This window comes from Choloepus didactylus, chromosome 3 (genome assembly GCF_015220235.1).
Source record: "Choloepus didactylus isolate mChoDid1 chromosome 3, mChoDid1.pri, whole genome shotgun sequence".
In the NCBI taxonomy this organism is placed as follows: domain Eukaryota; kingdom Metazoa; phylum Chordata; class Mammalia; order Pilosa; family Megalonychidae; genus Choloepus; species Choloepus didactylus.
Genome location: NC_051309.1, coordinates 44000067 through 44012605, shown reverse-complemented (window position 1 = coordinate 44012605; position 12539 = coordinate 44000067). Strand labels below are relative to the sequence as shown.

The 12539-nt window shown below is 37.3% G+C and overlaps 1 protein-coding gene across 3 annotated transcripts in view; it reads right to left on the bottom strand.

Moving 5' to 3' along the window:
- NSUN7 (NOP2/Sun RNA methyltransferase family member 7) overlaps positions 1-12539 on the bottom strand; it is a 151699-nt gene that overhangs the window by 16612 nt on the left and 122548 nt on the right. For all 3 annotated transcript variants that reach the window (XM_037829669.1, XM_037829670.1, XM_037829671.1), the window contains one exon: positions 8085-8202. In XM_037829669.1, the coding sequence (XP_037685597.1) occupies positions 8085-8202 (118 nt within the window). The remainder of the gene's footprint in view (positions 1-8084; positions 8203-12539) is intronic.

Sequence of the window (12539 nt, the reverse complement as noted above, 5' to 3'; positions counted from 1 at the left end):
TGGTAACCATAAATCTGGTAAGGGTTTGATATCCATTATATATAAAGAAAACCTACAACTCAACAATAAAAGGACAAACAACCCAATTACAAAATGGGCAAAAGATATGAGCAGATATTTTTCCAAAGAGGAAATACAAATAGCTAAAAAGCACATGAAAAGACATTCATCTTCATTAGCTATTAGGGAAATGCAAGTCAAAATCACAATGAGATATCATCTCACACCTTTAAGAATGGATGCTATTAAACAAATGTGAAATTACAAATGCTGGAGAGGATGTGGTGAAATAGGAACACTGATTCACTGCTGGTGGGAATGTAAAATGGTACAGCCACTGTGGAAGACTGTTTGGCAGTTCCTCATAAAACTAAATATTGAGTTGCCCTATGTTCTAGTTTGCTAATGCTGCCGGAATGCAAAACACCAGAAATGGATCAGCTTTTATAAAAGAAGTTTACTTGGTTACAAAGTTACAGTCTGAAGGCCGTAAAATGTCCAAGGTAAGTCATCAACAATCAGGTACCTTCACTGGAGGATAGTCAATGGCATCTGGAAAGCCTCTGTTAGCTGGGAAGGCATGTGGCTGGCTTCTGCTCCAAAGTTCTGTTTTCAAAACAGCTTTCTCCCAGGACATTCCTTTCTAGGATGCAGTTCCTCAGAAATGTCACTCTTAGTTGCTCTTGGCGTGTTTGTCCTCTCTTAGCTTCTCTGGATCAAGAGTCTGCTTTCAACAGCCATCTTCAAACTGTCTCTAATCTGCAGCTACTCTCAGCTTCTGTGCATTCTTCAAAGTGTCCCTCTTGGCTGTAGCAAGTTTCCTCCTTCTGTCTGAGCTTATATAGTGCTGCAGTAAACTCATCAAGGCCCATGCTGAATGGGTGGGGCCACACCTCCACAGAAACTATCCAGAGTCATGACCCACAGTTGGGTGGGGCGCATCTCCATGGAAACACTCAAAGAATTACAATCTAATCAACACTGATATGTCTGCCCACATAAGATTACATCAAAGATAATGGCATTTTGGGGGACATATGATGTTCAAACCAGCACACCTTACAACCCAGCAATTCCACTATTTGGTATATATCCAGAAGATTTGAAAGCAAGGACATGAACAGAAATTTGCACACCAATGTTCATAGTGGCATTATTCACAATTACCAAAATATGGAAATAACTTGAGTCCATCAACAGATGAGTGGATAAACAAAATGTAGTATATACATATGATGGAATATTATGCAGCAGTAATAAGGAATAAGGTTCTGAAGCATGTGACAACATCGATGAACCTTGAGGACATTATGCTGAGTAAAATAAGCCAGACACAAAAGGCAGATATTGTATGATTTCACTAAAAGAACTAGAACATGTAAACTCAATCTTAAAATGTAGAACACAGGGCATCTAGGGATAAACAGAAGATAGAGAAGGGGGAGTGGTTACTCTACATATACAGAATTGTTAACACGGTTGAACCTAAATGTTTGGGAATGGAAAGAGGTGATGGTAGCTTGTTATTGGGATTATAAGTAACTGAATTGTAGGTGAATTTGTTTGAAAGTGATTGTTTAAAGTCATGTATGTAAATAAGTTCTTGCACGACCTACTACAAATATAAAAAAATAGAAATAGAGGGGTACATGGGAAAAAACATAGATATTGCAAACTATGGACTATAGATAGCAGTAATATTTTAATATTCCTTAGTAACAAATTTATCACACCAATACTATGGGTCAACAATAGGGGTGAATAAGGGGTATGGGAGGATTGGGGTTTTACTTTTTATTCTTATTTCTGTTCTGGAGGAATGAAAATGTTCTAAAATTGATCATGGGGATGTATGCTCAACTATGTGATGATACTGTGAACCAGTGATTGTATATTTTAGAAGGTTTGCATGGTTTGTGAATATATCTCAATAAAATTGGGGGAAAAAAGTAATAATAAAACTATGGTTTCAGACATACAATGTGTGCTGGTTTGAATCTGTTATGTACCCCATAAAAGACTATGTTCTTCTAGTCCACTCTTGTGGGGGCAGACCTACTGTGGGTAGGATTTTTTGATTAGGTTGTTTCCATGGACATGTGACCCACCCAGTTGTGGTGGGACATTTTGACCAGATTATGTTCATGGTGATGTGACCCTGCCCATTCCAGGTGGGTCTTAATTAGTTTACTGGAGTCCTTTAGAGAGATCAGGGAGAGAGAGAACAAGCTCAGAGCCAACACAGACCCAGATGCGTGGAGATGCTAAGCTAAGAGATGAAGCCCAGAGTTTGCCATGGAGAAGCTAAGTGAGAACCCACAGATGCTTAAAGAGAAAGCCACTGGAAACAGAAGCTGAAAGCAATGTAACCCAGGAGCAAAGGACAAGCAGATGCCAGCCATGTGCCTTCCCAGATGACAGGGGTGTCCAGACACTACCAGCCTTTCTTCAGTGAGGATATACTCTTGTTGATGCCTTACACTGGACACTTTGAGGTCCTTAGAACTGTAAATTTGTAACCTAATAAATCCCCTTTATAAAAGCCAATCCATTTCTGGTATATTGCATTCCAGCAGCTTTAGCAAACTGGAACCCAATGTACAAAGATATAAGTGGTAACAAATACCAAAAGAAGTGCTGTGGGAACAGAGGGACATAGGAGAAGCCTATGTGTATGCCATTGAAGTTAAATTGATAACAAACCAAACATGATTTTTATATATTCAGAATGTTAAATTTTAACGTCATCATAACCACAAGGAAAATTGATGAAAAATATATCCAGATAGAAATTAGAAGACACTCAATATGGTACAATACAAAAGAACAAATATATATAAAAGTAGACATTAACAGAAGTGAGGGAGAAAAATGGGATAAGACTTCCAAAGGCTAAATAGCAAAATGGCAGAAGAAAATCCTGTGTTATCAGTAGTGACTTTAAATGTCAATGGGTTACACTCTCCTGTCAAAACACAGAGATTGGCAGAATGGATTACAAAAAAAAAAAAAGCATTTCCCAACTATATGCTCTCTTCAACAGACTCATCTTAAAGTCAAAGCTATAAGTACGTTGAGAGTAAAAGGATGGAAAATAATAATACCATGCAAGCAGTGACCAAAGAGAGCTGGGGTGGCTAAACTAATATCGGATAAAATAGACTTTAAGTAAAAACAGTTATGAGGGACAAAGATAGTCATTAAATACTGACAAAGGGGACAATTCAACAGGAAGATGTAGAATTATAAATATATATGCACCTAACAACAGGGCCACAAATATGTGAAGCAAATATTGACAGATTTAAAGGGAGAAATGGATGGTTCTACATGAATAGTAGGAGACTTTAACATTCTCAGTATGGATAGAACATCTAGTCAGAAGATCAATAAGGAAGCACAGAACTTGAATGATAGCCTAAACCAACTATACCTAATAGACATATATAGAACACTGCACCCAACAAAAACAGAATACACAATTCTTCTCAAGTGCACACGGATCATTCTCCAGGATAGACTATAGTTTTGTTGGGCCACAAAACAAGTCTCAGTAAATTAAAAAATACTGAAATCATGCAATGTATATTCTCCACCCACAAACAGAATGAAGCTAGAAATCAATGGCAGAGGGAGAAAGAAAAACTCACAAATATATGAAAATTAAACAACACGCTCTTAAACAACCATTGGCTTAAAGAGGGAATAAACAGTCAAATTAGGAAATATCTTAAGGCAAATAAAAATGAAAATACAATGCAACAAAACTTACAGGATGTAGCAAAGACAGTGCTAAAAGGGACATTTATAGCTCTAAATGTTTACATTAAAAAAAGAGAAAGACTTCAAGTCAGAGATCTAACATCAAAACTGGAAGAAGTAGAAAAAGAAGAGCAAACAATGCAAAGCAAGCAGAAGGAAGGAAATAACAACAACAACAAAAAAATAGAATGGAGATAAATTACATAGAAAACAAAACAATAACAACAAACAGAAAGAATCAACAAAACCAAAAGTTGGTTTTTTAAAAGATCAGTAAAATCTACAAATTTTTAGCAGGGCTGAGAAAGAAAAAAGCAAGAAGATACAAATAAAGAAAATCAGCAATGAAAAGGGTGACATTAGTAACAACTCTGCTAATATAAAAAGATGATAAGAGAATACTATGAACAACTGTATGCCAATAAATTAGATAACCTAGATGAAATGGTCAAATACTTAGAAACTCACAAACTACTTACATTGACTAAAGAAAAAATAGAAGATATCAACAAACCAATTACTAGTAAAGAGAGTGACAGTGATAAAAAAAAAAAAAAAACCCAAAGAGAAGCCCAGGACCAGATGACTTCACAGGGGAATTCTACCAAACATTCCAAGAAGACTTAACTCCAATTCTTTTCAAAATCTTCCAAAATACTGAAAAGGAAGAAACATTTCCTAACTCATTCTATGAGGCCAACATCACCCTCATACCAAAGCCAGATAACAGACCACAAGACAAGAAAAATACAGACCAATGTCTCTTATGAATATAGATGAAAAAATTATCAACAAAATACTAGCAAACAGAATCCTAAAGCATATTAAAAGAATTATACACCATTGTGCTGGTTGGAATGTATTATGTCCCCCAAAATGCCATTATCTTTGATGTACTCTTGTGTGGGCAGATGTATAGTGTTGATTAGATTGTAATTCTTTGAGTGTTTCCATGGAGATGCACCCCACCCAACTGTGGGTCATGACTCTGGATAGTTTCTGGGGAGGTGTGGCCCCGCCCATTCAGCATGGGCTTTGATTAGTTTACTAGAGCACTATATAAGCTCAGACAGAAGTAGCGAGCTTGACACAGCCAAGAGGGACACTTTGAAGAATGCACAGAAGCTGAGAAAGGAACTGAAGATGAGAGATAGTTTGAAGATGGCCGTTGAAAGCAGACTGTTGCTCCAGAGAAGCTAAGAGAGGACAAACATGCCAAGAGCAACTAAGAGTGACATTTTTGAGGAACTACATCCTAGAGAGGAACGTCCTGGGAGAAAGCTGTTTGAAACCAGAACTTTGGAGCAGAAGCCAGCCACGTGCCTTCGCAGCTAACAGAGGTTTTCCAGACGCCATTGGCCATCCTCCGGTGAAGGTACCCAATTATTGATGACTTACCTTGGACACTTTATGGCCTTCAGACAGTAACTTTGTAACCAAATAAACCCCCTTTATAAAAGCCAATCCATTTCTGGTGTTTTGCATTCTGGCAGCATTAGCAAACTAGAACAACCATGATCAAGTGCAAGTTATCCCTGGCATTCAAGGTTGGTTCAACATTAAAAAAATCAGTTAATATACACCACATTAACAGAATGAAAGTGAAAAACCACATGGTCACGTCAATCAATACAGAAAGGCATTTGACAAATACAGCACCCCCTCATGACAAAAATGCTTAGAACACTAGGAATAGAAGGAAACTTCCTTAACATGATAAAGGGCATATATAAAAAACACAAAGATAACATCCTACTTAATTGTGAAAGACTGAAAACCTTCCCTCTAAGATCGGAACAAGACAAGGATGTTCCCTGTCACCAATATTATTCAAAATTATACTGGACATTCTAGCTAGAGCAATTAGGCAAGAAAAAGAAATAAAAGGCAGCCAAATTAAAAAGAAAGAAGTAATAATTTCTCTGTTTGCAGATGACAAGATCCTATATATAAAAAAATCCTGAAAAATCCACAACAAATCTCCTAGAGCTAATAAATGAATTCAGTAAAGTGGCAAGGTACAAGGTCAACATCCAAAATGAGTAGTGTTTCTATACACAAGCAAGAACAATTGGAAGGAAAAAAGAGGGTTCTATTTGGAATGATAGAAATATTTTGGCAATGGATGGTGGCGATGGTAGCCATGTTACAAACGCAAATAACTGCACTAAAATATATATCTGAATATGATTAATAGGAGAAATGTTAAATTGTATATATGGTAACAGAAAAAAATTTTTAAAGAAATCCATGAACTACATTACACAAACAGTGAACCCTAAGTTAAAGCATGGACTTTAAGTTAATAGTACAATTATAAAAATGTGCTATCATCAATTGTAACATATATTCCATGCCAAAGCAAGATATTGGTGGTAGGGTGATGGATGGGAATCCTCTATTAAAATGCATGATTGTTCTGTAAACCCACAACTTCTCTAATAAAGAAAACAATGGACAAAAGACTTGACTAGACATCTCTCAAAAGGAGAGATGCAGATGGCCAAAAAGCACATGAAAAGATGTTCAACATCATTAGCCATCAGGGAAATGCAAATCAAAACCACAATGAGACACCATTTCACACACACTAGAATGGCTACTATAAAGCAAATGAAAAATGTGTTGTAGAAGATGTGAAGAAATAGGAACACTCGTTCATTCTTGGTGGGAATGTAAAATCGTGCCATCACTGTAGAAAACAATTTGGTGGTTACTGAGAACGTGAAGTATAGAATTACCATATGATCTAGCAATCCAACTTCTAGGTATTTACTTAAGTATTGAAAGCAAGGGCTCAAACAGATATCTGCACACCAGTGTTCATAGTAGCATTATTCACAATTGCCAAAAGATGGAAGCAACCCACTTGTCCATCAACCCATTCATGTTTTTAAAAATGTGGTGTGTGTATATATATATATGTACACACAGACATATATATACACACACATATATATACATGTATACACACACACACACACACACACACCATGGAATATCATTCATCCAAGAAAAGGAAAGAAGTTCTGATAAATGCAACAACATGGCATGAACCTTGAAGACATCATGTTGAGTAAAATAAGTCAGACACAAAAGGACAAACATTGTATGATCTCACTGATATGAAATAATTAGAATAAGTAAATTCATAGAGTCTGAAACTAGAATACACATTACCAGGGGCCAGAATGGGGAGTAAATTAGTATAGGATTTCTGTTTGGGCTGACAGTTTTGGTAATGGATGGTGATGACGATAGAACAACACTGTGAATGTGATTAATACCACTGAATTATATATGTGAATGTGATTAAATGGGAAAGTTTTAGGTTGTATATATGTTATTAGAATAAAAATTAAATTAAGAAAACTCTATAGGACTGTATACCACTAACAGTGAACCCTAACATAAACTGTGAAATATAGTTAATACAATTATAATAATATTTTCTCATCAACTTTAAATAAAGTAGCATAATAATGTGTAGTGTTAATAATAGAGTGGGGGTGGTGTAATACAGGGACTCTGTTTTCTGCAGGATTTTTCTGTAAATCTATGAACTTCTCTAATTAAAAAAACTATTAAAATAAAAAAATATTTTTAAAAAGAGGGAGCAAACTATATGCATATTAAGAACTTATTACAAGAATAGAGGAAAAGTTCAGAACATGAGGAAATAAGTAAAAAATATGAGATGTTAAAAAATACCTTATCAGTTGTCCCAGTCTTAAGTAATTGGTGTCATATATTCTTAGCTCTACTCACTACCTTGATGTCCATGGTTCAGACTGTGATATTAGTGATCTTCCTCTCTACCCCTAGTTTTTTGCAACAGTTTATTCAGAAGCTACCATAGTTATATAGGGTATTTTTTATCTCAGCCCTGGTGGGTACCAAGGGCAAAAAAACGGCTAAGAATATTCAGATAATAAACATCCAATTTACTTTCTAATTTCTAAGGATATTTTATAAACTTATTTCTCTTCTATTGAAACATACATATATCTAAAAATAGAAATATGAAATTTGGACCCAATTCATCTAGAAACTAATCAAGTCAAAGCCAAAATGCCTTTGGCTTTAACCATAATATCAAAAATAAAAGAATCTATTCTAATGCACAAAAGAATGCTCGTGTCAAGCTGTTATAAACGCTCTACAGAATCTGCTTTAAAGTTGTAATAAGTTAGGCTATTTGACCATATTAAAATCTAACAAAAAGAAAGTGGAATGTCTTTATATAACTTAGAAACTTATAATTTTCAGGTTCAAAAAGATTTGATTGTCGAGTTGTTTAGAAACATCCTTTTCTTTCTTACCTATAAGGTTGTACTTTAATCCCAAGGTCTTGAAATTCCAGTGCTTTTTTAACAACAATTTCATTTTCTTCTGGATAAACTGAACATGTACAGTAAACAATTGCTTGAGCTTTAGTAACTATAGTTAAAGAAAATATAATCAACATAATGACTCCATTAACCATCCTATACAAATTTGCTATATTTTTAAATATCTATTTGATACTAATACCACATGGTTTTGACAGGAATGATTTCTATAGACACTTGCATGGATTGCTTTCAAAGCAAAAGGTCATATTAGTAATGTAGTTGGTAGCCATTAAATCAAGTAAATCTAACAGGATTGCACGGAAGCTGAAAATTCAACCAATGTGCTCAACCTAGTTACAAACAAGAACAAATAAATACAGTAGTAAGTATAGTACATAAAAACATTTGATGAAATGTTTTAAAAGGTCTTTTGCAGATTACCATGAACTTGATACTTCCAACCATTCCTTTACCATGAATCTGATACTTCCAAGCCATTCCACCACAAGCAGTATTACATAACTAGTTGAAACCACACTCAAAATAGTCTTAGACATAAATCCCAATTCTGTCACTTACTGCTGTACAAACCTGGGAGAATTACTTAAAATGTCAGATTTTTTATCTGTAAAATGATATTATCTACAACTCACTCATTTATTCATTCTTTTCAAACACTGCATGTCAGGCACTGTTCTAGGCATTCAGGATACATCCATAAACAATACAGACAAAAATCCCTACCCCTGAGAGGCTTACTTTCTAGTAAGGAGAAAAAGACAGTAAGATATAAATAAATGGGAAAATCATATTGTATTCTTAAAATATGATGGAATATGACTCCCAGGGAGGAATGTAGACCTGGCATCATGGGATGGAGAACATCTTCCTGAACAAAAGGGGAAAATGAAAGGAAATGAAATAAGCTTCAGTGGCAGAGATTCCAAAACGAGCTGAGAGGTCACTCTGGTGGGCACTCTTACGCACAATATAAACAACTCTTTTTAGGTTCTAATGAATTGGGGTAGCTGGCAGTAGATACTTGAAGCTATCAAACTACAACCCAGAACCCATGAATCTTGAAGACGATTGTATAAAAATGTAGCTTATGAGGGATGACAATGGGATTGGGAAAGCCATAAGACCACACTCCCCTTTGTCTAGTATATGGATGGATGAGTAGAAAAAGGGGGAAGGAAAAAAACAAACAAACAAAGGCAGCCAGTGGTCTTTTTTACTTTAATTGCTCTTTTTCACTTTATTATTCTTGTTATTTTTGTGTGTATGGTAATGAAGGTGTCAGCAATTGATTTTGGTGATGAATGCACAACTATGTAATGGTACTGTGAACAATCGAATGTATGATTTGTTTTCTATGACTGCATGGTATGTGAATATATCTCAATAAAATGAATATTAATTTAAAAAAAGGTGATAAATGCTATGGAGAAAAGCAAAGGTGGGATGAGGAATATAAAGTTCCAGGGGGAGGATAGTCAGAAAAAGCATCACTGAGAAGGTGAATTGTGAGTAGACTTGAAGAAGATAAGGGGGCCAGTCAGAGGTCTCTAGGGAAGGGCATTCTCAACTAAGGGAACAGCAAGTACAAAGACCCAGAAGTGAAAGTGGGCCTGGCAGCAAGGAAAGCAAAGGAGCCAGTTTGATAAGAATAGAGGGAACAAGGAAAAAGTAATGAGAGATGAAATCAGAAGGTATGGTCTGAGGACCAGATATGGCCTTGTGGGCCACTGGAAGGACTTTGGTTTACTCTAGAATGGGAAACCACAAAAAGAAGGGGAGGGGGAAATTTGCCACTGGAGGGTTTTGAGCAGAGTAATATGATCTGACCTGTTTTTAACAAAACTACTCCAATGCTGTGTTGAGAATAAACTTTAGGGGGCAAGAGTGGAAGCCAGTAGACAGATTAGATAAGCAGGCTACTACAGGATTCCAGGTGAGAGGTGATGATGGCTTGGACAAGGTGGTAGCGGTGGAGGTAGTTGGATTCTGGATATATGCTGAATGTAGAACCAATCTCATTTGCTGACAACCTATCTCATTAGCTGTGGGTAGGAAAGAAGAGTTATGAGTGATACTAAGGTTTTCAACCTGAACAAGTGGAATGCTGAAACTGTCATTAACTGAAATGGCATTACTAAGAGTTGAACAGGTATGGTGAGAGAAGATCAGAATTTCCATTTTGGACACATTAACTTTGAGTTGCCTATTAATCACCAAGTGGAATACCATCAAGAAGGCAGTTGGAGATTCAAGCCTAGAGTACATAGGAGAGGTTTGGATTTGAAATATAAATTCGAGAGTCATACAAAGATATTTAAAGCCATGAGACTGGATGAGATCACCAAGCAAGGGAGTAAGTGTAGAAAAAAAAGATCCAAGGTCTGAACTGTAGCACACTCCAGTGTTAAAGAAGGTGGGGAGATAGAGAGGACCCAACAAAGGAGATTGAAAAGGCGGGGTGGGGTGGGGTGGGGGAGGGTGGATCAGGAAGGTTAGAAATAAAACCAGCAATGTGGTATCTTGGAAGACAAGGGAAATAAGTACGTTAAGGAAGAGAAGGCAATCAATTGTCGACTGTTAAAGAGAGACCAAGTTAGATGAGGACTGTGAATTGATGGGGGTTATTGGTGATCCTAACAAGAGTAGTTTCAGTTTAGTGGCAGGAGTGAAGGTGTGATGGTAACAGGCTTAAAAAAGAATGAAAGGAGAGATTTAAAACCTGTGCAAATGAAAACTGTGAGTATAAACCACTCCTTTAGGAATCTGGTTGTAAAAGAAAGCAGTGAAAAATAACAATAGCTAGAGGGAAAAGTGGAATTGAGAGATAGTTTTTAATGTTTTGTTCTGTTTTTCTTTTTTTAAGATGGGAGAAGAAACAGGTTCGGCAAATCTGTATACTTATGGGAATGTTCTAGGACAGGGTAAGAAGGAAAATGAGGACATAGAGGGGAAAAAGAAGGGACAGTGAAAATATGATAGGATTGGTGGATTGTTGGAACTGGAGTGCAAGAGGAAGTGTGCAGGAACAACGCGGGGAGAAGAATGAGAAGGCCAAGCCTCTTGTTATCATCATCAGTGTTGACAAGGTCCACGGTGTGAGCACGAGAGTGAGAGGCAGAGTGAATCAATCCACTGGGAGGAGAGAAAGCCAGGGGACTGAGAAGCCAAGGGATGGGAAAGCCTATCTTAACAGATACTGAACTCACCAAAAATGAAGGCAGTAGTGCAGGAAAAAGCAGTACTGAGCAAGAACCAAAATATTTAAGGAATGGGGGTGAGTGGCACAGAGAATAGCAGATAATTAGAAAAGGAGGTTTTCTGGGTGATATACTCTAATGACATGAGATGCAAATCTCAAAAGTTTAGAGAGGAGGAAAAGAGAATAGTCTGGAAGGGACATTGAGGACCAAGAATGACACCTATCCAGGCCATCTTGAGAGCAAAGAGGAAACACTGTTCTCAGGGGAAAGGCAAGTTAATGGGAGGTGGGTGGTGGGTGGTAGGTGGTGGGTGAGTGAGGGACATTCAAAGAGGTTAAAATCTGGGGGGTTTTGGTGATGGTGGACCGTAAGTTCTAGAGAGCACTGAGAGGGAGATGGGGACAGATGAGGGAATATGAAGGGAATTATGAGGCCTAGAGTGCAGGAAATGAGGAATGACCTGAAGTCAGGATCTTCTTGAGGTTACCTCTATAAATAGGCATAAAGGACACAGTGAGATAGGTTTCTTATGATTTTAAAGTTAAGAGTAGTGGTAAGGCTGTCTCTCTGTTCAAAGAAGGCATGGAATCTAAGGGAGAAGATTTGGTGAGAATTAAGTGAATAATGCATATAAAGTAAACAGCAAGGTGCCTGGCACATAACAAATGATCAAAAAAGCGTCTGACGGTTGCTGCAAAGGAGAGGCTAGGCCTCCCTATATTTGTGCCTAAGAGTCTCCTCCTGAATGCCTCTTTGTTGCTCAGATGTGGCCCTCTCTCTCTGGCTAAGCCAACTTGAAAGGTGAAATCACTGCCCTCCCCCCTACGTGGGATCAGACACCCAGGGGAGTGAATCTCCCTGGCAACGTGGAATATGACTCCCGGGGAGGAATGTAGACCCGGCATCGTGGGACGGAGAACATCTTCTTGACCAAAAGGGGGATGTGAAAGGAAATGAAATAAGCTTCAGTGGCAGAGAGATTCCAAAAGGAGCCGACAGGTCACTCTGGTGGGCACTCTTACGCACACTTTAGACAACCCTTTTTAGGTTCTAAAGAATTGGGGTAGCTGGTGGTGGATACCTGAAACTATCAAACTACAACCCAGAACCCATGAATCTCGAAGACAGTTGTATAAAAATGTAGCTTATGAGGGGTGTCAATGGGATTGGGAAAGCCATAAGGACCACACTCCACTTTGTCTAGTTTATGGATGGATGAGTA